This window comes from Phalacrocorax aristotelis, chromosome 6, assembly GCF_949628215.1.
Source record: "Phalacrocorax aristotelis chromosome 6, bGulAri2.1, whole genome shotgun sequence".
In the NCBI taxonomy this organism is placed as follows: domain Eukaryota; kingdom Metazoa; phylum Chordata; class Aves; order Suliformes; family Phalacrocoracidae; genus Phalacrocorax; species Phalacrocorax aristotelis.
Window position 1 is genome coordinate 45,777,232 of NC_134281.1, and position 27,002 is coordinate 45,804,233.

General features: G+C 39.4%; 1 protein-coding gene across 1 annotated transcript; it reads right to left on the minus strand.

Annotated features, from left to right (window-relative positions):
- Positions 1–3,153: 3,153 nt before the first annotated feature.
- On the minus strand, positions 3,154–26,971 carry SCP2 (sterol carrier protein 2). Its single transcript, XM_075097609.1, has 16 exons — positions 26,807–26,971; positions 24,446–24,500; positions 23,809–23,880; positions 20,139–20,270; positions 19,170–19,234; positions 18,013–18,139; positions 17,123–17,186; positions 16,779–16,865; positions 16,015–16,165; positions 14,991–15,138; positions 12,972–13,079; positions 10,462–10,615; positions 7,554–7,647; positions 6,814–6,943; positions 5,300–5,379; positions 3,154–4,060 (listed from the first exon to the last, which is right to left on the minus strand). The coding sequence occupies exons 1-16, from the start codon at positions 26,846–26,848 to the stop codon at positions 3,965–3,967; spliced, it is 1,605 nt and encodes a 534-aa protein (XP_074953710.1). The 5' UTR covers positions 26,849–26,971; the 3' UTR covers positions 3,154–3,964.
- Positions 26,972–27,002: the final 31 nt, after the last annotated feature.

Genomic DNA, 27,002 nt, shown 5'->3' on the forward strand with positions numbered 1-27,002 from the left:
AGAGGCGCTTAATGCTGCTTGGTCGAGAGAGCATTATGGAGTGAGAAAGAAAACCTCTGCGAAGAGATTTGTAGAATGGTACAAACTTAAGTAATGATTCAAGTTATGCAAAAATAAGTAGAAGAACTTAAAGATAATGTCAAAATCTGCTCTGTATCACAGACCTTTGCCTACTTCCTTGTCATGATGAACAGGGCAAATGATTTCTGTCCACTCTGGAATTTATTTATTAAAAATTACCATTCTAAGATGGCAGAATGTAAATGGGGGATCTGGAATTTTTAGGAATGACACCCCACCCTACCCCCACCCCCCAAAAAAAGGAAAATTAGAAAAAGTATTGTATCATATTTTAAAAATTCTCAGCAATTTATGACACAAAGAAGGTGGTGAAAGTGATGGAGTAACACACGACAGATGTCTAAATAAGACATTAGCTGATAGATGGGGTAAATATATTACTCTTCCCTTTAGTCCATCTTCTTAAATACTGCAGCAGAAGAAATACAAAATTGACTAGTTCTCCTGCTTCCAAGCAGAGGAAGTAGACTGTGCTAACCTCTGCAGCACTCCCTCTAGCTACAATTCATAAGTGAACTAAACATCTACATTTAATCTGGGATCTTTCTGTTATAATGACATATCTGCAAGTGCCCAGACCCAGAAGTCCTGGGCCTGTACAAACCTAGAGACTTCTCTGAATGCCAAGGTCTCAGACTGGAACATTCTTTCTCTTGGTAGCAAGCATACTCCAAAGATATTTTTGCACTTTTTTTTAATATTCCTGTGCAGCTTTTTTCACACATTAAAAAGTGATCTCAGACTACAGGTGAGCACGTCCTAGCCAAGCTTTTGTTAGTATGGACTACTATTATCCATTTTAGTTTGTTTAGACTTCAAAATTAATTTGCTTCTTTAATTAAACAGTGGCCAAAATTATGTTGTGTCTATCCTCAAAATCCTTGGAAAAGGCAGTGCCCTGGTTTCAGCTGGGATAGAGTTAATTTTCTTCATAGTGGCTAGTATGGGGCTGTGTCTTGGATTTGTGCTGAAAACAGTGGTGATAATACAGGGATGTTTTAGTTGTTGCTGAGCAGGGCTTACACAGAGTCAAGGCCTTTTCAGCCTCAGCTGGATGCACAAGAACACAGCCAGGACAGCTGACCCCAGCTGACCCAAGGGATATCCCACACCATATGACATCATGCTCAGCATATAAAGCTGGGGGAAAGAAGGAAGGGGGGGATGTTCAGAGTGATGGCGTTTGCCTTCCCAGTAACGGTTATACTTAATGGAGCCCTGCTTTCCTGGGGATGGCTGAACACCTGCCTGCCCATGGGAAGGAGTGAATAGACTCCTTGCTTTGCTTGCAACCACAGATTTTGCTTTATCTATTAAACTGTTTTTATCTCAACCCACGAGTTTTCTCACTTTTACTCTTCTAATTCTCTCCCCCATCCCACCGGGAGCGAGGGAGTGAGCAGCTGCGTGGGGCTTAGTTGCTGGCTGGGGCTAAACCACAACAGGCAGGTTCTTATCCTGAAAACAGACATCTACCCAAAGCTCTTCTGGTGGTATTAGTGATGGTATTCAAAGAGGACAAAGCTTGCCAATGTAAGGGTGTACATGCAACTTCGTAGAGGAATAAATTGTTTTCAGTACAGAATTACTGCTGCAATCCTGTATTCTCCTTTATTTTAACCCACAAGCCAAATGGCAAGAATTTAGGAAAATGCAGTGGATACATTAGCAAATATTATTTTGTAGATAGCTAACCCTACTTTCCTCTGAGAGACATCACTCCTACCTACTACAATCCTTTGGGTAAGTCAATAAACAAGTATTCAAGAGGAAACCTGACTCATGTGACCAGATTGTATAATAAGAAGTTTTCAGTGGAGCAAGGCCATATCTGTCCTATTCAAGACTAAACTAATGCCTTGAAAAATAAGATGAACAGTGGGGCGTTAAAAGTTGATTCATCCACATTTTAAAAACACGGGCCGAGTACAAAAGCTGCAGGCAGGGCTGAACACCAAGTGCCTGGACTAAAAAACAGAGAGTTGAAATTCAGCATAAATAAAGCAATGAATATGGAATAATTAAAGTTTCAGCTTTGCAGTGCAGAAATAAGAACTGAGTTAATATGAAAGAAATGAGGCCCCAGTTTTAAGAGATCTAAGAAAACATTAGCTCAAAACTAGTAGTGGTCAGAAAAGCAACTCAGGAAAGAAAAATAAAAGCAGAAAATGCTCTTGTATCTTGAAAGCTTTTTAACAGGAGAATCAGAATGCACCATACAGGAAGGATACATGGATGGCCGAAATGTTACAAGGGCCTCTCTATGTGACACAGTTAAATAGAATGTCCTCCTCTTTAAGCTGTGAAGCCTGAAGGTGGTAGAGCAAGACTATAAATACCAGGAGCGCTTCAAAGCTGTTCACTGTTTCTTCCAGTAAAAAAGAAAAAAAAAAAAAATCAACCCCCCCCCAAAACCACATCAACAACAAAGCAACAAAGTTATAAAATAATACTGCAATGTATAAAATCAAAAGGAATAAATTTAATCCCACGTGACATGTAGGTAAGCTACAGAAGTTCTTGACCCATGTTAAAAAGCTGTCAAGGCTTCAAAAAGGGACTAGACAAACTCATGAAAGACAATCCACCAAGAACTCAAGAAACAGACATACCACTTCTGGCTCAAATCTGTGAGCTGGAAAAAAGAAAATTAAAATCACTGACAGATAGGAAAGTATTCTGGGTAAGCAGATGTTTGGGCCAGCTTAATATTCCTTACAGGGTATCAATGGTCAGAAAATATAGTGGGCTAGATCAATTTTTGGCCTGATTCAGTACAGCTGTTCTTACTGCTCGGCAATCTGCTAACCATTCACACCAGAAAAGCAGAATGATCGGCTTGAATTAGTTAATTTTTATTATGATTTCAGTTAAGCCAGGGAAGTGAAAGTTCATGCATAAGTTCCTCAGTTATGGCCCACATATGGGAGGATGTGAGGTGTATACACTGGACTGAGATGTAGTTTATGGATTATCTACTGACAGTGCCCGAGGACTGCAGGAGCCCTTCATGACGATCTGAATAAAACAGTCAGTTCAGAGCATGAAATCCAAAGAAACAACACACAGAAGAACAGGAAAAGTATATTTAATTTTCTATTAAACTTCCAACCAGAATACATTTTCCCAAAAGAGGAGTTAAAGCTTTTACATTACTGATAACAATTTCACCATGATCAACACCAGATTTTCTCAGGAGAAAACAGGTAAAATGTTGGTTATACTCCCTCTCTGCTCTCCTGGTGAACATAATCTTTTTTCAAAGTGAAGTATTATCAAATCCTGTGAATCTCAGAGCAAAGTTCCTAGTTCCTACATACTTCTGGATATTTTGTTTATTTTTTAATTCCAAAGTAGTAATAAGAGAAGTATTTTTTTTAGAAAATTCCTAAAGCCTGTTCTAAAAAAATGTTGTTAGAGATCCTCTTTATAAGACCATTTTAATTTAAGCAGCAGCAAATTTGTTAGAATGGAGGTCTGAAAGCATTTGTATGGCCTGCTATTAGAGCTTTTAAAAAAATGCAACTAATTTAATTGATATGTCAAACCATTGATAACCTTCCTCACTCTCTTCCCAACTAACCTGAACAGTAAGCAGCCTCATTCAACTCTAAGTTTTATAAAATTTTTCATATTGATTAAAACAAAAATTGTCACGAGTACCCACCATACACCATTTGTAAGAGTTAGTGCCTCAAGCTTAGCCTAAAAACCTTTGCCACGGACAAACCGATGGAATTTATTAAGAGAATTAAGGTCTCTAACCACAGGATTTAGGTGAGAAAGGTTCAATCAAACCCAGCCTGCGCCATATTATTGATAATGTCTAGTTTCATTCTACTTTTTTGTCAAGAATATCAAGTACTGACTGTTTACTCTGAGTTCAAAGCTTAGCTTTTCCTGGCTGAAGTTGTAGATTCTGAAGTTTCATTGCCATGCCCATGTTCCCAGAAACCTTCAGTTTGCCTTGAAAGAATGCCTAAAAAGAAAGAAATATGATATAAAATGCAATACATCATATTATCCCAAATGCACCCCTCCCAAAAGTTATAGACTTTTGTACGTGCAGGTCCTGGCCTGCGGTTCTATAATTCCAACAGTTCTAGCAGATATCTCACGTTCATCAACAAATGTGTTCTGACACTAGAAGGTAGAATAGAAAACTGAGGAGGTTGTATGTTGATTATATTTGTGATGCCTAAAGAGAATAGACTTGGTATTGCATATTTCTGGCATTATCGTAACGATGGAACTGTATACGAAGCAGGGCAGAATACCCAATGTTGTGGTGATGACAATTCATAGAATAGAGTTTACTATTTCAATTGAAGATGATAAAGCAGTAGTGTACAGTAGATGCCACAACTGATTTCTTACTCAAATCCTCCCCCAGCCATCACTGATTTTGTAACCAACGAATTCAGTTTTATAAATTCAGTTTGTGAAGCAGACATGCTAAAGATTTGGGGTTTTTTCCTCCAAACCTTGTAAAAAGATGAACTGCATGCACTAAAATATCCAAATTGTAGATGCAAAATTGTAATTGCTTCTGAATTTCCTACACGTACAGTACAACATTTCTATAATGTGTTTTACCTTCAAACTTCTCCTAGACACACTTCAGTTTCTGAAAATTCTTATTTACCCTGTGATTACCAGGCTAGAAACTTAAAATAATGTTACCCAGAGCATTTCAAATTTAGAAGTATGGAACAGCAACTTAAAATTAACTTAAACGTCCAGTTTACTTGTAAGCTATGTCTGCTTTTGACACACTGCGGAATATAAAAACCAAATAATCACAGACATCCAGTGGATGCTCACCTCAACTTCCATTTTTCAATATCAAGATTACTCCTTACACTAATGCCAGCCAGAAGTGTAAACCCCTCCAAAGAGAGGGCCAACATTCCTCCTTTCTTAAGTCACACTGCAAACACCAGCTTCCTCCTCTTCTCTGCAGACCAAGCACTATTATATCCCCTTCTGGATGACCTACAGGATGTCTGAGATAACATGTACCTGCTCAGAAGAGTAGGCACTGTCTTTCTTGATTAATCCTTGGCCCATTTGTTCAGAGAAAGTCAAGAACTGTTATTTTTCTTATCAGCCATGGCAGCTTTGGAGGAGGGGATTTATTTACATTATTTCAGCTTAAACACACTCAAACCAAACAAACAAGTTAGTCCTCTTATCCTCTCATCTTTGCTATACTTACTGTCTGAGGATTCATTTTGCCAGTCATGAGAGCCAACAGATCAGCGTCAGCCATTGTAATTGTACAATCTGCCTTCTTATCTGTAAGACAGAGTTGACTATGAAGATTCAAACTGAGAGATGAAACAGTAATAAAAGCTGCAACTCCATGAAGAATCTGCTGATACTACAAGTTAGCAAAATGGTACCTGAAGTACACACAAATAAAGGCTGTTATAAAAATATCAGCAAGAGATCATCCTCCAACAGCCAACAGACTTCTGTGCCACCTTGTAGCACAGACCATCCCAACACTGGAGGAAGATGGACCTTTCTGGAAGGTGCTAAGCAAATTCATTCCTTGAAAAGAAATAATAAACTACTTGTAATCAGATAGAACGTTGACTGCAAGCATTGACAATTGTCTTAGGTTTTATCAAGCTTAAATTTTCTAGCATTAAGATCAACTCAGGATAAATGTGTTTTTCTCTGTGACACTCTCTGAAGATACTCATCACTGAAATTTCAGGCATTTCCTGCCCTTTCCTTCAGTGGGAACAACATGTGCATTCCAAAAGCACTCGTGAATTAATTCAAATCCAGAAGTTTTTACAATCTTCTTACCAGAAATAAGCCAAAAACTTATTAAAATAAGATCTGATAGAAATATAATGTAAATACCAAAGGACTAAAAACTGCACACATCTTTTCCTAGAGTTATCTTATTATTAAACTTAACTTTTTGAAAAAATGTTGTCCATACAACAGTACTTTTCTTTTTGTAAGAACTTAGATCAATGAATTCCAAATCAAACCCCCTGTCATGTTTTTCATTAAAAGCTTTATGACGCAGGTTCATGGATATATGAGATTCTGAGGATAGGCTGTTGTCTTTGGCTTCTTATTTACATTACTAGGATGCATGACTTCAGATACACGACAAAACATTTTCTTGGCAAGGGTACAAACCCTTTGTTTCCAATACTTTTATGAGGTTCACCACCACCACCCAGTCTGTGTCTTATTTGTATCTGCCTTTTTTAAAATGCAACTTGAAGTTTATGTCAGCTGGTACAGTACTGAAATCAGTCAAGTTTTATTGCTTAACTAGCTGCACAGAAGAAGTAACTTGACAAGATAGACCAGCTTACTGCCTACCAGTGTCTCCAACAAAGCAACTGGAAAAACAGCTACAAATTACATATCTGGCCCAGATTTTAAGAGGTGAGAACAACAAAACTTCTGAAGTTTGAATTTTTTTTTAAATTCTGATTCCTGTAAAAGTCATACGACAGATCTGCCTGGAGCCTCTAAGAAAAGATGCAATTATCTAGACAGAATTCAGAGTAAAAGACATTTAATTCTTGGTCTGAAACATCATGGATTAAAAGTGTCAGTAATAAGAAAAGTTTAAAATTAAGGTAGCTTTACACCACTTTTGCTCAAGGTCACTATAGCTTAAACAGAATATTAATTTATATTCTTTTCATTAGTTTTATGTGTTTTCTGCAGCAATATAATAAAAGTAGCACTGACCTGAATTAACTGCTACAGAACCTTTACCATTTTTCACATCTACTACCCAAGTTGCTTCTTTCCCATCAGGACCATCTTTTATTTTGAAGGCAAAGACTCCACCAATTTTCTTGACAAATTGCTCTCCTTCCTGTAATAACCATACAATGTGCAAATTATTAATTTACTTCAAAATAATTTTAAATAGTTTGAATTAAACAGGAAGTAACTCAAAAACCTTTACCCTTTCTACTAACATAGAAATACCTACTTCCCTCTATTAGGCTTCATTTAAACAATCATTAAAAAAACAAAAAAAACACAACCTCCCTCCAAACACAAACTATGAGTATCTACATTAAAAATCTATCAACTAAAAAAAAAAAGACCACTGTCCTAACAGTCTTGTCCTGCTAGAAGTCTGAAAAATGTGATTTCTTCTTCTAATCACACTTACCAAGCAAGCAACAAACACCAAACACAAACAAAGTTTCTTGTGTTAGTCAGCAAGCTCCTCACATACCATCTAAACTTGCCTTTACTGAAATACTCTTATGCAGGTAGAAGCTGTCTGAAAAAAAAATAATTTAAAATCATAGCACAGCATAGAAATATTTCTGACATAGTGAAATTCAAAGCTGTAACATCTGTTTCAATTAGCAGTACTGAGGAAGTGATTGATGCTACCATATTCCCATCAGGTTTCACACGTTCTGTCATAAAATAAAACCCTATTGTAGGTAAAAGAAGTAGTCAAATACCTCTTGGAGCTTCTTTTCAATCTCTTTGAAGACCAAATGTGACTTAAATCCATCAACAGCTGCGCTGAGAGGCACAGCCGCAATATGGCCAGTGCTGAAATGAAAAACCCATTCATTTACATACTTGTAATCACATTTTCAACGTCTTCAAATTATCACCAGCGAGAACAGCCACACTGAAACACTTTAGTGGTATAGAGCAACTATATGATATCAAATTAAAGCCTACTCTCTGATGGACTTAGCTTGAATTACAATGACTTCAAGTACCTAGAGGTTTTTGCATGTATGGGCAGGACACTACTTTTTATTATAAAGTAAATCATTAATCTTGTTACAATTAAATCAGCAAACACTACTGTCACACCTTGTGTGACGAGAAAGCACATGGACCATCTCAGAGAACTACCTTTTTCTTTTTTTGGCAAAACAATTCCTTCCCAGTTCATGTGGTCTCTTAACAGTCACAGGAGGCACTAAGCATTATTCCCGATTCTCTGGAGCAGCCATCCTGTATCGCTTGACATTAGCATGGAACCTAATTCTTCATTTCTGCAGAGGCACCCAGAGCCTAAGTAAGCATAGAGATGTCCAAAGACATTGCGGTTCAAGCAGCAGGAAAAACAAGTTTACGATTATTACCATCTCTTGGCAGCACAGTTCGAAACTGTGGTCAGGTTTGATACTATTGAAGTGACAGAATCCTTTAAGAAATGTTGCTAGAACTTGTATTTGCATGGTACTAACACTACCCTATAGAAGTATGCTGGGGTAGCAATAGTAGGGACTGTCTTATCTGAAGAAGACACATTAATTAACTAATAAACAAAGGCTGTACTAACAGGATGTAAAATTGTAAGGTGTCAGAATAGAGCAGTACTGTTTCAAAGACTAGTCCAAAATGGGTCAAGTCCTGCTGTTATTTACCTTGATGTACATTCTTGGCAGCTGTTACTAAAACACCTAATTACAGGCTAGATCTGAATCCAGTGATTAAGTCTACATGCATTGTGTAGAAAAAAACTGTATGGAGTACCTTCATAAACATGAAATGCCACCACCTTTCCCTTAATTACACAACATCATTCGATTACACAAGCAGTATCTGAACAGGTTAGTGGCACTGTTTCGTTCCAAAGCCATTGGAGCAACACTTTGTGTCAAGTATCTCCCACACACAAAGCCTTTGGGAGAACTAAAGGTTAAGCTTCTCTAATGCAAGATGAAACTAGTATTGCTAAGATTTCTCTGTTTTGAGTTGTACCTAAGAAAGAATTTAAAAAATTCTCAATACCAACAAAGGTCAGGTGAGCTGTAATAAATTAGACTTAACTTCTTCAGGAGAAATATTATCTGTACATGCAAAGCTTTTCCTGACAGGAAGGCACTACTTCTAGCAGTACCTGAAGGTTAATGGTATACAAATAGCAACAGATTCCCTGTTCCCTAACATTACAATATTTTTAAAGACAAAGCTCAAAGCAGTGGAAAACAGTGTATTCCCTACAACAACCTTTTCCCCTGTGATTTAAAACTCGTGGCAACACCCACTGCCAGGTTTTGTGAGCATGTCTGAAGAGAATCCAGGAGAAGACATGATTTTTCCTGTATCATACCTATTTTCTCATATGGTCTAACCTCTTAGAGGTTACAGAAGTGATAAGATTATCACTTCTGACACTGTGCTACAACAAGTTACTGCTGAAGCCCTTCAAAGCTCAATGGCTTCTCTCATCACCTCTTCCACAGATTATATTGTCACCTCCCAGGAATTGTACAGGCCTAGCTAAAACAGACATTAGAAATATGAGTTTGGAGGGGAATATTTCTTTCTGGAAGTCCAGTACATGGCAAATTCTACTGTTCACAGTTTTTTAGAGCAAATATAAAGATATTGGCATTAAGCTTTTTAACTAAAGCCATAATACCTACAAAGAGTAGCTCAATCTTTCTAAGCAAAGCTGAAAATGAAAACATAAAAGGAACTGTGTATTAAGACTGAAATTCTGGTATATTTAATAATTTTAAGCACTCTCTCTCAATTTCTGTCCATCCTAGCATAGAACTACAGCAGACTGGTGGACAGCTTCGTAGCAGCGTTCTCCTCTCACTCTGAAGTGTGCTACAATTTCAAGTGCAAACTCTTTAGCCCGGACTGGACCAGTAACATGCCTGAATTCTAATGAGTACTTAGAATACTGCATGTAACACATCCAGCTGAAAGCAGTTCGCTTCATGAAACCAAACTAGTAACAATTTTAGCAATGAAAGCAGTGGGTAACCCTGTTCCCATGGATGTCTTGCTTTTTTTGGCAAGTACCTAGTTTCACTTAATTCATTTTAATGCAGCCTGTTTTGCTCTTGGAAAGGTTTTTTTCATTCTGTTTTGCTGGCTTTTTTTCCTCCAAACATTAGACTTTTCCTTACAGGAAGTCATGCAAGCTATTTTTATGGGCCAGTTTGCTCTTTTCAGTAATTTATAATTCACAGTGCACATTGTTCATTAGGAACAAGACACTGTGAGAGTTATAATCTCTGCATACCCTTGCAGTGCTGTAGGCACACAACGGTTCCAACTGCCGAGCATGTTCTGGTTTACAGTGCGATTTCTTCCTTGCACAGAGGCAAATAATAATTATAAAAAGGTAAATTTTAAAACAGAAATATATGGGAGCACAGTCAGCATAAAGGGAGCTTAGTTAACGCTCCAGCAGAAGTTTCCAATGGAAGCACAAGCGATACCTGTACACAACTGCCGAACAAGCATTTCCGTTCAGCAGCGCGCTTCCTCGTGCTCTACAGAGCTACCGCCTGGAAGGTGACTATTTTGGAAGGTCTTTCAGTGCACACCGTGCTTTGTTTCTCCTCGGGAAGCCGGCTCCCCACCCCCGCCCCGCGGGGCGCTCACCTGCCGGCGCCGGGGAAGCCCATACCGTAGAGAGTCACCACCACGGCCCCGCCGAGGCCCAGGTTGTGCTGCAGCGCGACCTTTGCCCCCGGGACCTGCCTCTTCCCGGCCGCACCGCGCAGCTGCCAGCAGAGTTCGGCGCACTGCGCCAGGCCTGAAAAATCGAGCACAGACCGCCTGGCCCCCGGTGCCTCCGCCGCTGGGACCGGGGCCAGCCCGCTGCGGGGGGGCGGCGGCGGGGAACGGCCCCACGGGCGGCCGTTGCCCCCGGAGCGGGGCGGGAGGTGGCTGGAGGGGTTGTAAAATAGAGGAGCAAGCGTGGGTCTCCCCACCAGCTGCGAAGACGGCTGGTTTAGGGCTGGCCCAGCAAAGGCGCTGGGGGGACCTTGCTGGAAAACTGGCCATTACAGAAGTGATGCACGCTCTTGAGTGTGCCCAAGGTCAAAACTCAAAGTTACCCATTTTCCACGTTTGTACAAGACTGCGTAGGGATAAGCTAGATAAAGCTGTTGCCTAAGAAGTCACGTTCTGGACAACAGTGTGAGCTGTCTTAAAACCCCCAATTCTCCAAAAGGGCCCTTATCAAACAGACAACTCCATCGACTTTTGAATCTCCAAGGCACAAAGAGATGACAACAGCATTTTAAAGTAGTTGTATGTGCTGTGGCATCTTTATAGCACTGCTGTAACAGCTGCTAAAACCAGCTCAGGAGCACCAGGAGAGCTCACCTTGCCATGCAGACGCCTATCTCAGAGTGGGGATCTGATTTCAATGTTAGTTTGCTAGATCTAACAAACATAAAAATGCAGCCAAAGATCTTCTGGAAAACTGGTTTGTTTCTTTGCAATACAAATGCCTACTATTAAAAACGCCTGTAATACTACAATGCCTATTATACTGCAAGATAAGAAAAAGCCCTAGAATACACAACTGAATCACGATTAAAATTCATGCTGGGCGTAGCTGGTTAAATGAAGTAAGGAATATACTACAGGCATATTCGATTAGCTTCTTTCCGTAAAAAGATATTAAGTGAATACGTGCAATAGCATTAGAGAAAGCGCATATGCCTAGAAATGCATTTTCTTGGGAGGGCCAAACTGAAGGTGAATCCCCTTTCATTATAGCCCTGATTTTCAGATTACATTTACTCTCGGTCTCCCTCTACTATTCTATTGGCTATTTCTGCAGTTATGATCCAGTTCCACTGCAAAGATATTTCTTCCTTCCTCCATCCCTTCCTTTCCCTTCCCCTAGACAACTGTGTAGGCCTTTGGGCAAGGCAGAGAAGGAATCTGCATTTTAGGCACCAAATTTTACACACTGCCAAGTGAAACGTTATGAAGAGGATGAGTAAGAAGTTCTATAATTCCAGTCATACATGAGAATTAACAGATTTCATTTACACTCTCTCAGCCTCAAGGAGAGAATGTGTACCGTGGTACATCATGCCCTGGAACGGTTTGGAAACTCAAGATGACTGATATGACCTCTGATTAGCATATAGGTAGCCTCAAGACTGTTTTATAGTGAAATTAAGATGACAATCGGTAGACATGTAATTTTCTGCATTTTAATGACTGTTCCTCCCCATCCCTTGGCAATAGAGCATGATTACCAGTAATTGCCTCTACATTTACCACTGTGTAACTGACAAAAATTTAACACCTACCTAGCAAAGTAATACTCTCATCCTGCTACAGATATCCACAGTCTCATTTATCTGGAATGTTTTTCTTCCGAAGTTTCATAATGCTTCCCCCCGCTACACTAACCGCAGATTATCTAGCTGTTCCAGCTGCTTAGTTTAAGGTTTGTTGTTTTACAAGGTTTCCTCTTCTCCAGTTTCTGACAACTTTTCATTTCCAAATAAGGAAGGTGAATTATCTTCACAAACATATTTTATCCAAAAGCCATCTCATTTGGAAGCGAGCTTAGCAGTTTAAAGAAAACAAAAAACAAAACAAAAAAAGGCAAAACCTGTGTTGCTGGGAAACGGTGACTAACTGAGCTTCTGTTGTAAACATCAGATAAATATTTTGACATCCAAGGCTAAATGGAAATAACTTTTATTACAGCTAACAAGGGTACAACCTTTTCAGATGCAGTAAAATCTCCAAAATCTGAATCTTAAAGGATGACAACATATGAAAATGGTTATTCAAACTACATTCATCAGAAGTTGTACTACAAAGCAATTATTTAGGAAAAAAGTTAAGCTGTTTCACAGGTTGCTTTAACAACAACAGAAAAAAGTAGCACCATAAAATTAAGTAAGTGCTAATGATCAGATTCACACTCCAACTCTTTTGGTTTGAGCAATCCTGTGTGGTCAACCTGCCCTAATGCTTGCATGAGTTGGAAATGAGAATCAACTCCAGAGCTTCCTGATAGTCTTAGGAAGCCCTCATGTTTCATACAGGCGAACGGAAGTGGGAAGCATCTGCCTGCTCAAGATCCGTATCTCCTATCTAACTGGCATGACTAAGTGAGATGGATTTTTGCATACCTGTAGCACCAAGTGGATGTCCCTTTGAAATCAAGCCACCACTAGGATTAATAACCCATTTTCCTCCATAAGTATTGTCTCCTCTGTCAATCAGGTCACATGCTTTTCCTATAAAACAGTATTTATAAAAGAAAAATGTTCCTTTTTTGGCTTTAAGTGATTTTTTCAATTCTACTGTCACTTACCGAAGATGCTGCATGTCAGTCAAAACCTAGGAAATACTACACCACAGATTTTACAAAGAGCAGATTGAAATTAGCCAAATGACATTAATGAGACTTGCCTATACTACTGGAGAAAGCGTAACATGGAAAAGAAATAAAAGGGCTAGTGTTTGATACAAAAACTTTTAAAAATTTGCTGTTCTGTTGATATACAGTATTATGATATAGTCAATATAATGAAGCTGTTAATTGTTTTATTAATGAAACTACAGTGATAATTATGGTTTTTGTAAAAGTCATGATTTTGAACCCCAGGACATGGGGATCCTGGTGAATGCCAAGTTGAACATGAGCCCTTGCCACAAGGAAGGCTAACAGTACTCTGGGCTGCATTAAGACATTAATATAGTAAATAAAATACTCAGAAGACTAATGCTGAGATTTGCTTAGCTTTCCAGACTAGTCGTTCCCATGCCTTTAGCAGACTGTTCTCCCGTTTACTTTTGTACCAGCTTCTTCAGCCTTCATTATTAAAGTCAAAGTCTAAAAAAGATCTGCCACATTTCCTGTATTTATAACTTCTGCCATTAAATGAGAAGAGCAGGTTAGCCTAGCATGTCTAAAGCTACAATGTGGTTTATGCCATTTCACTAATCTCTATGTCTAATTAGTCTACTCTTCCAAGATAAGCTTCACATACTATTAAGGTCAGGCTGACTGAAAGGTGGCAAGAATTGCACTATTCAATTACCATACACAAGACTTATTGGTCAAATAGGCAAGTACCATCAGGATTCTTCTCCATCTTCAGTTAAAGGAATGAAGCTAAAAAACTTAATGTACCTATTTAAATACTGTCAAACGTTTACCATTTTTACTGCAGATACCATAAACCACAGCAAAGAAGACAGTAAAAAGCAAGCATTCAAAGGGAAATATTTGAAGACCTACAAACATAGTCTTCCTGAAGATTTATGAACTTCTCTGTTTCAGTGAGAAAGCTTAGACTTAACACAATACACCATCTAGTGACAGAGTATGATATTTTCTCAAAATTAGTTAGATTAGAGAAAGATTACATCAGATGATTATTTATGCAAAACAATAATACATTTAGAGTTTAAATATATCAAATACTGAAAATTAAACATAAACCTCTTCAGCAGAAAATTTTAATGGTTTGACTCACATACATCGAACTAAACTCCACTGCCATTTAACCTGTTGTAAATCCACTCCAATGAAATTAAACTAATCTGGACAGATTTTGCATTGTTACACAGTTGACTTTAGAGGCATGTTCACAATTTCCCAACAACTCTGTATTTTCAAAGGCAAAGATGTTTTGAGATTTAAAAAAAAAGTCATATCAAAGATAAGTAACTTGGTAAGGCCCTCTATAGGTAATTCTTGTCCAAATTTTCTTTTAAAAGGAAATACAAAGATGGAGGGATATGTTGGGGTAGGTAAATATATCTAGCCCTGAAAAGGGGGCATGATAGTGAGAAAGATCACGAGTCCTGAATTTCCTTGCTGTTTGCTTGAGGAGCCATCCCTGCACAAGCTAGCTATATGATTTCTCACAGTTATCCAACACTTCAATTTGCTGTGTGTATTTCTTCAGAAATCATAGTAACACACTCATTTGTTAAACTAATTCTAGAATTTGCAGCTCTTCCTTATGTTACTATAGTGGTAACTTGCTTTTCCCTCTTACAAAGTTACCTAGTAAGATTTTCAAATACAGAAGATCTGTCCAGTAGAGAACTCAAAGTTCTAATTATATGAACAGATAAAAAGGTACTTTTAATGCTTTCCATTTTAATAAAACAATGATTTCCATTGATGCTATTACCTTCTGGACAGAGTCCCAGAGCTTCATAGGTAATGAACTCATTAACTGAGAAACAGTCATGAAGTTCGATCACATCAACATCTGTAGGTTTTAGGCCTGCTTTTTCAAAACATTTTTCTGCAGCTTTTTTAGTCATATCATAACCAACCTGCAACAAGAAAAAATTGTACGTTAAAATATCATTAAGGAAACATAGCTAGCAATTTCATTTCTCTGCTTAATTTTAAACATGCTTCTATATACCCAGTAAGTGAATATAACCTGTAGGAGGTGGCATTCTAATTTATTTTGATGCATTACATATCACAGCATTTAATATTCATACTGTAATAATTGTATACAAAAAATAATTCAATCTAAGTCTCATTGGCCTGTGGAAACTTTTCTGGGGAAAAAAAAATTTGGTTCACAAGCCAAATTGCTCCTTTGCATGACTCAGACCAATAGCTTTGAAACAAATCCTCAAGCTGTCTTGCTACCTTTTTCAGCCATCTGACTAGAATTGTATTTGAAACCCAGACAAAGCATGACTAGAGTAGAAACTATTGGGTATTCTAATGGTTTGACATACATTCAATTATTGTAGTCAATTTGCAGTGGGATCCAAAGTTTGCAGTTCAGGTCTTTCCCTTCATTCTACTTAAGCAAGTAATAATGGCTATACCCAACAGGTTATTTCAGCTTCAGTATTACACAGATGTAAGTAAAATTGTTTTAAGTTTAATTACTCTCATAAACAGAAGAATTAAAGAAATGTGTATCTTGCTGTTCAAATTTTTTGAAAAGTAACCTTTAAATAATTTGTTAAAAACTAAGTTTTGATAGTCTGTTTATAAATCTCTTACTGTTATTCCACACCCATACTCTGCTTACTCCAACTGCCCAAATGAAATTACTTTTACATTCACCACAAAGTATAATTTGCTTGCTTACGGACATGGAAATGTCTACAGTATCATCAGGACTTGCAGGTATTAAACAAAAACCCAGAGGAGTATCATGGAACACAGAACTGTAAACCTACCATCTTCATACAACTGTTTTCTTCAAAAGTGCTTGGATAATCAGTAGCCATCACCTGGGCTAGAATTTCCACAGCTTTTGGCTCCAAATTATGCCTTTTCACAAACTCCTCATTAGTCAAAATTGCAGCTGCAGCACCATTTGATGTTGGACTGATTGAAAGAAAAATAATTATGTCATCATTCTAATTAGTGATGTCAATCTTTCATAGAATTATCTTTTAATACAAAACCAAAAACAAAAAGGACAAACAAAAAAACCCCTTTCTTTGGCTGATGCCACTGAAACTATAAATTCCGTCAGTGTCTGCTGGACACTTTCAGTAATATTTATAGCACATATTTGAAAAGAATGGCATCAAAATAGGAATATATCAGTAAGGTTTTTCAATTTAGAAGAAAATCAAAGCTTCTACTTGGCTATAAACATTGTTAGCAACAAGCCTTTCAGGAGTGGTTAGGAAAGGCTGAAGAGAAGAAACAACACTTAGCAGCAACATATGCATGCTGGTAAAAGATACAGAATGATGCAAGAGCCCCAAAGTACAAAACGTATTTCAGCTTACTGTATTATACTGCAAACAAGTATCTAGATAATGTTTGGTCAAGACAGAGATCCCCCATTTGGTTATTTTTATAAGAAGTTTTACTTAAAATAATCAGTAAATTTTAATTTACATGCAAACAGACTTTTATTTAAATAGATGTCCTACCATATTTGTCTTAACATCAAGATTTATTTCACAATGCTAAGTCCTCTCCTTACCAACACTGTAAGACAGTCAAGAAATCAAAAATTTTGCGCGATTGCAGAACTTCATCTAATGTGTACTCCTGTTGGAACTGGGAATACCTAAGGAAAACATACAGATGCCATCTTAGTTTTAGCACAGCCCTTAGCAATAGACATCCTAATATCACACCTTTAGGCAGCTATAAAGCTGTTTTTACAAAGTATAAGGCACTAGGTATAGAATTTATGCTGGGTATAATTCTTGTGCTGTCATAAAGAATATAATCTGCGAAGTATTTCTAAAAAAAATACTCAGTTTTGCATAATTTTTTTAACAGCAACATATATTCGATATAGAGGTAGATTACATTACTCACGGGTTATTAGTTGAATGGTTATGATTCTTCCATGCAATTTTTGCAAAGTATTCTGGATTTGTCCCTGAAGAAGAAAGCAAGCTGTGTTGAAATAATTTGTTTACTCAAATAGTGCTTACATTGCATTTTTAGTATCGTGTCATAAGAATTTGACCTTTACAGGCATCTTTACAAGAGACTCATTGTCATCAAGGCTTTCCTTAGAACTCAACTTAGGTCTAAAAATTAGACCTAATGGTTGAGTTTTAGCTAACAGAACATCCTACTTGGATATTTAACACTTACTAACATAAAAATACAGCAAATAAGTGCATTTTATTTGAGGTACTGAAACTTGAATGCTCATTTTTCTATCAGTGCAGAACAGCTGCAGTGAAAGACTGGAGTCTAGGTAAAATTTCTCCATATACTAGTCTAAAACTAAGTGCAAATAAAAGATGCTCAGCAGCCAATTCCCTTGTCTAGTGCTGGAGTAAGAAATGGCAGTGGCAGCAGCCTAATACTACATACTGAATCAAATACCTGAAAGTGTTTGTCAGACAATTCAGTCCCAAGCCTATCTACCCATCCTAAGACAGAAGTGAAAAATGCAGGAAGTTCACGCAACCTTATGGAAACACAAATCATACCATTAGCATGATTACCAGACACCCTGTATCACACCCTTAATTTTGTCTCCTGATGGTTTTGTTTGCCATCACCAACTTTTCTGTAGATAACTCTTTATCCAAATGTATTCCCATATGTGTTAGCTGTAGATGTTGCAGCTCTAGTACTTTGGTAAAAGAAAGGACACTGAATGCTAACATTTTAAAAAAATTAAATCCTAAGATACATTTTTAAAGTCACTTCATTAAAAGAGGACAATGAAAAAATGTATTTTAACATACCATATTTCTCCATATGTTCTTTGCCAGCATTTCCAAACATCTGTGGTGCTACTGGAGCACTTGCTAAGCCATATTTATTTATCATAATTTCCAAATGTTTGTCCATTGGATTAGTTCTGTCTGAAAACTAAGAAGAAGAGAAATAGTTATAAAGCAACTAATAATTTTCTTTCCTTTACAACATTGCCACGTAAGTGCATGGATTTCAAGCAAAACAGAGATTTTTCTGATATTTTAAGAATTCTACTGGACAGTATGTTGCACTTCAGTGACATGTTTTGAAGCATTCGTAATTTCCCAGCTATAAGAAAGAGTAAATAAGCAGAAAATCCTTAACATTATAATTGCTGCACTGATTCATGGCAAGGACCACTCCTACATGATTTCTATCACAGTCACTATTTTCAGCAAAGGACTTCAGGTATTTTTCACCTCAGCTGAAAATCCTATAGTTAATATAAAATTAATACTTAGTATTTTCAGTGAAGCTTAGATGAAACATCATAAAGCATGTTAAAGATTACTCTCATTCATTTCAAATGTTAAATTTAACATTTCTCACCCAAACATCTGCATTATCAAATTTGGCAGTTCCGTAGTTAAATGGCATATGGGCTCTAACATTGCTTGCCATAAGGCAAAATACAAACAAACCCCCACACACTTCTCCAGTAAAAACAAAGAAGAGACCAGAAAGAGGTTTACAGAAGCCCTCAGTTTTTGGGAAAGTGTATTAACTGGTCAACTGAGTAAGCATCAAGCCAAAAGCCAGAAGACCCAGATTCTCTTTGATTTGCTGTGTCATTTTGAGAAAGACACTTCAATTGCTCACTGCTTCAATATTCTATCTGTTTTTTTTTTCATTATTCCCTATTAACACTGCCTTTAAGATATTCTTGGCAAAATACTAAAAGCATGACATACTACATAAAATTAATTCTAAAACATTCCATACAAAATTTGTATACCATAGCTGCAATCAGAATCATAAAACTCATTAAAAGTTTCCGTGGATCAAAATAATGGTTTATTTTAAAATCATCTACGCCAACTTCTTAAAGCAACTGGCATTTATGAGAATATGTCTCAGAGAATGAGGCCACATATCTCATTTATGAATAGAATGAAACATACAAAGAAGTGTTTCAGACACTTACACCTGAAGCAAGGGATCCTTTTGCCATCCTCTCGAAGCCAAGTGCCAGAACACAATCTGCCAAACCTTAAAATAAAATTTGTGGATATTTAAACCACAGTGTAATTATAAATGACATTATATACTAACAACTATCCAATTACAAGAAATATACATAAACACCTACCAGCTGCTCTTCCTCCTTTCTTCATTTTTGAAAGAGAGCCAAATTGGGGTGGGAATGGTATTGATACAAACACATTGATACTGAAGAATGAGAGATTACCACAGGGTTTGGGCTTATTTTTAAACTGTTTGACAGCAATTATCTTATATGACCAAGCACTTATGTCTCTGCTACAAATACTAGAATAATTATACAGAATATTACCATAGCTTTCATTACAGAAATATGAGCACTTACATGCAAGAAAGTATCAAAGTCCACAAAGAAACTGCAGAAACAGGAAAAAACGCTCACCTGTCAGTTCAGGACATAGTCTGTCACAAGGCATTACTCTCTTCCCCTCCCTTCCAAAAATGCATTAGTCTAACACTTGTGTTAACTTCAAGTTAAAAAAAAAAATTTAAAAAGCTACACTTTTTAGCAAATTCTTCTCTCCTTTTCATCCTGCAGTTTAGTGTCTTGCAGTACTACAATGCAACTTGTTCTGCATCTCTCCAAACAACTCTTCTAGAAAAAACTTAAGAACTTAACTGGCTTGCTGCTTACTAGGTTCATACACCTTATGACACAGGGAAGAATATTTATATCCATATATACCATCCTGCTGCACCACAAACATAGTCTCTTAGGTGCACGCATAATACTGTAGTTCATAGTGATAGTCTTACTCCTTTAAGTGCTTGGTTTTATATTTGTATATACAACTGACCAATCTTTTCAGCAATCTAGTTCCATTCATCGTTCAAGGTATATTTCTAGAAATAGAGAGTATCTATTACCCAGTCCCAGAGCAAAACAACTCACCTCCTTCTACTAGTTGTCTGGCCATGAACAAAGCAGTTGATCCAGTAGCACAGTTGTTGTTAACATTAATGATAGGAATGCCAGTTAAACCCAAACCATGATAGATAGCCCGTTGTCCGCAGGTTGAGTCACCTTTATACAAAGACAAACATTAAAATAAGGTACATACTCAAACCTCACTAGCAAAAAGAAATCCCACCATGTGTGTGCAATGCTACCATGGAAACTGTAAACTTGAACTTTTGAACTGTCATCTTGAGTATGTCTCTCAAGTATCCACAGTACAAGAACCTTAGAAAAAAGATTAAAATAATCAGATTTTAAAAAGGATAATTTATCTGCCTGTGATAACAGGCCATCAATCAATGGAAGGTAACTGGACTGGACAGAAACACCTTAAAGGTGTGGCTTGGAGGCTGCTACAGGTATCACAGCTGACTGACCCTACTTCAGTTGCCATAATACAGTCGTTAATAGAGAAACAGGAGGAAAGTAAGTGGAAAACTCTCTTTGGAATGGAAACAGATTTCCCCATAATAACAATCTAATTTTGACTGCTTTGAGAAATACATCAGGCATCTGTGAACTGGAGTGACAGGAAAAGTTTCAAACCAGTCACTGAACACCATCTCCTCTCACTACAATAAGCAGTGACTGCAGGTTAAAAGCTGCTGCTGGGGGTGTCTGCTAGATACCTGTTTGAGGGCTTTGCTGGTTTTGGCTGGGATAGAGTTAATTTTCTCCACAGTAGTTAGTATGGGGCTCTGTTTTGGATTTGTGCTGGAAACAGTGTTGATAATACAGAGATGTTTTAGTTACTGCTAAGCAGTGCTTACACAGAGTCAAGGCCTTTTCTGCTTCTCACCCCCCAACCACCAGCGAGTGGGCTGGGGGTGCACAAGAAGCTGGGAGGGCACACAGTCAGGACAGCTGACCCGAACTGACCCAAGGGATATCCCACACCATAAAACATCACAGTCAGTATATAAAGCTGGAGGAAGAAGAAGGAAGGGAGGACGTTCAGAGTGATGGCGTTTGTCTTCCCAAGTAACCATTATGCTTGATGGAGCCCTGCTTTCCTGGAGACGGCTGAACACCTGCCCGCCCATGGGAAGGAGTGAATGAACTCCTTGTTTTGTTTTGCTTCCACGTGCGGCTTTTGCTTTACCTATTAAACTGTTTTTATCTTAACCCACAAGTTTTCTCACTTTTACTCTTTTGATTCTCTCCCCATCACATGGGGGTGGAGTGAGCGAAAGGCTGCGTGGGGCTCAGTTGCTGGCTGGGATTAAACCATGACAGTCCTTTTTTGGCACCCAACGTGGGGCTCGGAGGGTTAGAGATAAGAACAGATTTGACTGCAGTGTGCTAGATCAAATTTATTACTGTTATTGCTGTTCAGCTACTAATCAGCAGGCTTCTGTGCTTGCCATGGGGCTTGCTTGCCTTACTGTATATTAGAGTCTAGTGCTTGTTAGTGGCTGCTTCTTGCTTTCACTGCTTGCTGTATTGCTGTGCTGCTTTTCATCTGACTCTGCTGCGCCTGAGAACATTTTGATAACATCAATGGCCACGCACCTGGCCTGGCAGGTGGCCGGGGCATCACTGCTGCTTCTGTGCTGCTGCACTGGACAGGCTGGAACCCCAGTGTGAACCCGAGTCAAAGGGACTGTGACCTGTGGATGAGTCCATGTGGGAGCAGGACACCCCAAAGCATCTGTGGCTGTGGTTATGTCTGTGCTGCAGCAGGTGTACCTCTGAAGGGATTTTGGCCCATGGAGAAGGCCACACTGGAGAAGGTGCACCTCAGATCGACTGTAGCTGTGGATAAGTCTATGCCACAGCAGGCATACCTCTGCAGAGACTGTGGCTCATAGATAAGGTTCCTCTTGGAGCAGGCACTCCCATAAGGGACTGCAGTCTGTGGATAAGTCCAAGCTGGAGCAGGTGCAAGAGGAGAAGTTTGTTGCAATGTTAAACCCTATAACCTGGGCCAAAGGGACCAGGGGTAGAGACTGTAATGGAAATACAGCCTTTACTTTAAAGTGCTGTAACCTGGGACTTGAGTTGCATGTGTAGGGATCACTATAGCAGGATGCCCTTGTTGCTAGCCATGCTGGGAGCAAGGGGAGTTGTTCATTGCAATTTTAAACCCTGTAACCTAACTGAAAGGGACCAGAGGTGGAGATTATAATGGAAATACCGTTAAACTGTTGTAACCTGTGAATTGAGTTGCATGTTATAGGAATTACTATAGCAGGAACCACCTGAACCACAGGAGGACAAGCCTTACAAGAAGCACTGCAAGTGCAGCAGTGACCCAACCTGAGCCAGCTTTGGTGCCCAGGAACTCCACACAACACACTGCCTCTCCTGTCCTGAGTGACCACCAGAACAGATGGAGCCCAAAGTCATGGACTGAATGAACTCAGTGGACATTTTGTAGACATTTATGGACATTTCACAGGGATGGTCCATAGACTAAGTGAATTATATCTGTGTATCTGATATCAAAGGATGGGAAGGGTGGTGGTGGTTAATGAGAATGTATTGGATAGTGTGAAATCTAAGCATGGCATAAATGGTATGGAATAAGGGGTGGAGAACGTGCTGGTTTTGGCTGGGATAGAGTTAATTTTCTCCACGGTAGCTGGTATGGGGTTCTGTTTTGGATTTGTGCTGGAAACAGTGTTGATATTACAGGGATGTTTTATTTATGGCTGAGTAGGGCTTACACAGAGTCAAGGCCTTTTCTGCTTCTCACCCCCCAACCACCAGCGAGTGGGCTGGGGGTGCACAAGAAGCTGGGAGGGGACACAGCCGGGACAGATGACTCCAACCAACCAAAGGGATACTCCATACCAAAGCAGTTTTCTTTTATCTTTCTTTTCTTTTCTTACTTTTTATCCCACATCCTGCTGTGGGGGAGTGAGCAAGCAGCTGTGTAGGGCTTAGTTGTTGGCTGGGGTTAAACCACAAGTGTCCTACTAGTAATGAAGGCAGGGCAGCACTGCATTGGTATGCGAACAACTCTGTTTTGTCTATATCAGCTGTGAAGCATTGTTCTGGAGCCATACTAATGCATGTACTCTCAATAATCTTATACAGTACATTAAACCTTGGTTATGTTTCTATATATGTCCATAGGATTAAAATAGTTATGAACCTCTTAGAGTAGATCTCATCTATCACATAGAGTTGAGTCCAAGCAGATATCTCTTACATGCTCTTGGGCTGAAAGTGCAAGGACACAGTACACGTTTGATCCCCAAAATACCCCTAGCAAGTGCCTTCAAGTCAAGAGCAATGGACAAATAAGCATATCCATTCTAGTGTACTCACAGCATCGCACAAAAAAATAATTTTCAATTATATTGCCATAAACATTATAATACATAAGTTGTGCACCACTTGAATAAATATACTGCCTGATCTTGCTGAAGGAGCTACTTGTAAACTCCAGAAATACGCACACACAGATCTGCAATCACTAAAAATAGTAAGTTTTATAAAGTTTGAGACAATTCTACAAACTGACACAATTATATATTATAACCTGAAATTGATGGGATCCCCCATACTTTATCCACACAGATATGGATAAACTTTCTCCACACAGATGTCTGCAAGTGTCATGGATGTCACATCTCAATCAAATGACATTGCTTACCAAAAACATAACCCACACACGCCTGCTTCACTGCGGAATAAGGAATCCCAGCATCAGCTAATGCCTTCTTGCCTAAAAAATTTAAAAGTTGAAAAAACAGTTAAAAGTTGAAGAAAAGAAAAAGCAGCTCTCACAACCATAACAAGCAAACCTAGAGTAGTATGTATGATTCATGCATTCACCAACAAGAAAGAGAGAGAACTGTAAAAATTCCTTATTATATGATGTGAGTAGTTAATATAGGCTTGCATCTTAATTCTCATAAGGACAATTTTTCAGTATTTGGAGTTCTGAAAAAGCTGCTTTATAACAACATTTCATGCAATCAGTTCTGTGTTCATGCACAAAGGTTATTTGTCCCAAAAGAAAGTATGTTTGAATAATATAGGTAGGCAGGAAATTATTTAAGTGTCAATTTATTTTAAGCTATCCTTCTGATTCAGTACTGTAAGGCAGTGAGTTGAACAGGTCAGTTATGGATTTTGTGAAAGTTCTTTTTTATCAGTTTTAGATTTGCTTCTTATCTGTATCTATTTACTGAACAGTAGCTGTTCCTTCATATGTATAATAAAAAGATTAACTGTATGACTTAAAATAAGTGTCAGCAATCAAACTAAATGCTTTCTATATTATTTACCTGCCTCCTTAGCCATGTCAGGATAATCAACGCTCTTCTCACTAGGCTTTGTGAACTGACAAGAAAAGAAAAATAAAAACCCAAGAACAAATCACAGTGATATTTAATACATCTTTTTCTCAAATTGGTATATTTAAAAGCTTTAACTTAGAAACAGGTTTGTGAACAATCAATTTTAAATAACACAAACAATTTAACTGACCCAAAAGTGCATGCACAAAATCTGCACAATTCCCAAGTGCTCCTGCCAGACCCTGTGATGGCTAAAGCCAGGAAATAGTGCAATTTTATGGAAGCTAAGAACTATTTTTGCTCTGTCTTAAAGAGGATCGGTTACTTGTATGGAGATGGACAAAAACCCTCTCCAAAGCCTGTGGGTGGGACAGAGAGTAACTGTCATCTTCACTGATTCATTATAATACATGGCGTAATCTCCACTAAGGCTTTGATTAATACTTCCCTTCCATTTTATTTGAAACATTCCTATTTGAAACAAGAAATTCCTTGTTCTTTGTACAGAACTTAATTCTAGAGAAGCCTCTGGCAGCTCATGGCTTGGAGAGATGTACTCTTTGCTGGGTAAAAAACCGGCTGGATGGCCGAGCCCAGAGAGTTGTGGTGAACAGAGCTAAACCCAGCTGGTGGCCGGTCACGAGTGGGGTTCCCCAGGGCTCAGTGTTGGGGCCAGTCTTGTTTAATATCTTTATCAATGATCTGGATGAGGGGATCGAGTGCACCCTCCGTAAGTTTGCAGATGACACCGAGTTGGGCAGGAGTGTTGATCTGCTCAAGGGCAGGAAGGCTCTACAGAGGGACCTAGACAGTCTGGATCGATGGGCCAAGGTCAGTTCTATGACGTTTAAAAAGGCCAAGTGCCGGGTCCTGCACTTGGGTCACAACAACACCATGCAACGCCACAGGCTTGGGGAAGAGTGGTGGAAAGCTGCCCAGTGGAAAAGGACCTGTGGGTGTTGGTTGACAGCCAGCTGAACACGAGCCAGCAGTGTGCCCAGGTGGCCAAGGAGGCCAACAGCAACCTGGCTTGTATCAGGAATAGTGTGGCCAGCAGGAGCAGGGCAGTGATGGTGCCCCTGTACTTGGCACTGGTGAAGCCACACCTTGAATATTGTGTTCAGTTTTGGGCCCCTCACTACAAGGAGTTGCTGGAGCATGTCCAAAGAAGGGCTCCTTATGTTTACCTCCCCAACTCCAGCCTTTCACAACACTTAGTTGTACTTTCTGTAGTGCCTCCTTTCCTTATTTTAGGCAGAGAGCCTTCATACTGAAGGTCATAAGAAAAATCTTTCAGTGAATCGATCATTGTAAAAGTCTGTAAGAGCAACTGATGTTACTTGGGCTAACAAAGAGGGAAAAAGTATTGACAATTTCTCAAATCACACTAAACTGGTAACTGAGATGATCCACTTTTGAAAATGAAAGGCATTGTCTGTAGAACTGACAGTTGCACACACAGGAAACACGGATTGTTGTTTTGAGAAGGTATACCATTTTTTAGCAGATATTACATCATTAAAATAAAAAAAAAGAGAGAGAAAGAATACAATCCTAAAAGGACTTCATAATAAAATGCTTAATATACAATATGGAGTCTGGCAAGTTTTAATTGTCTTTTCCACGCTGTTGCTCCTTCCTTGAGCACATCACAAATGAGTTTAAGGTGAGGTCCAAGTAACTTCCAAAACTACATTCTGTGATCCAGTCCAGTAAACATAATTAATGGTATGAAGACTTTTATTTCCTTCCCTATCACACTGCATGCTGGAAAAATACCCGTGCAGCAATGAAATTATTTAAAAAGCAGGGGTTTTTCTGACTACTCTGGCAAATATCTAAGTTGCCTCAATTTTCATCCACCAAGACAAAACCCATTCCTTTAGCTCTTGCTCCTCTTTGAAAACGCGTCGTGCTGCGTGAACTCTGCGTGGGCACCCGAATGACCCAGCACAGAAATGCAGCGTGAGGGTATCTCGCAGGGCACCTGCCCTGCTGCCGCCGGGCCCCTCAGGGCGAGGGGCCGAGCCCGCGGACAGAGGCCGCAGCGACACGGGACATGCTCCGGCCGCTGTAACTGTCACACCGACCTGCTCGACGGAGCTCCGAAGGGTTTACCTTGGCCGGGGACCCGTCCCCCGACATACCAACCAAGGGTGAACTTTGCGCGGAGGGCGGCGGGGCCGCTGCCGCCCCGGCCGGACCCGCAGGCCGTGGCTGGGGCCGCCCGCCTCCCCCCGCAAATGCCCCCCTCAGGCAGAGGCCTTTATTTCGTGAGGGGCCTCATCCACCCTGGGGAGGGACCGCACGGCCCCCGCGACCCCCTTGGCCGCCGGCGGGGCTGCCTACCTTAGTCATACCAACGCCCACCACGAACACCCGGCGCTGCATGGCGGCGATGGCGGGGGCCTGCGCGCACCCCCCTACTTCTACTTCTTCCTCCCGCTCCCCTCCGGCCGAGGCGCCACCGAGACCCCTCCGGCGGGCAGCGGCGCGCGACAGCTGCGGGAAGGGGCGGGGCGAGGCGGGGCGAGAGCCCGGGAGG

Excerpts from the sequence above, each read along its gene's own strand:
- SCP2 (XM_075097609.1), bottom strand. The coding sequence starts at position 26,848 with ATGCAGCGCCGGGTGTTCGTGGTGGGCGTTGGTATGACTAAG. Across the intron at positions 24,501-26,806 it reads TGGGCGTTGGTATGACTAAG|TTCACAAAGCCTAGTGAGAA; the intron begins GTAGGCAGCCCC and ends TTTTCTTGTCAG. Across the intron at positions 19,235-20,138 it reads CAGACAACTAGTAGAAGGAG|GTTTGGCAGATTGTGTTCTG; the intron begins GTGAGTTGTTTT and ends TTTTATTTTAAG.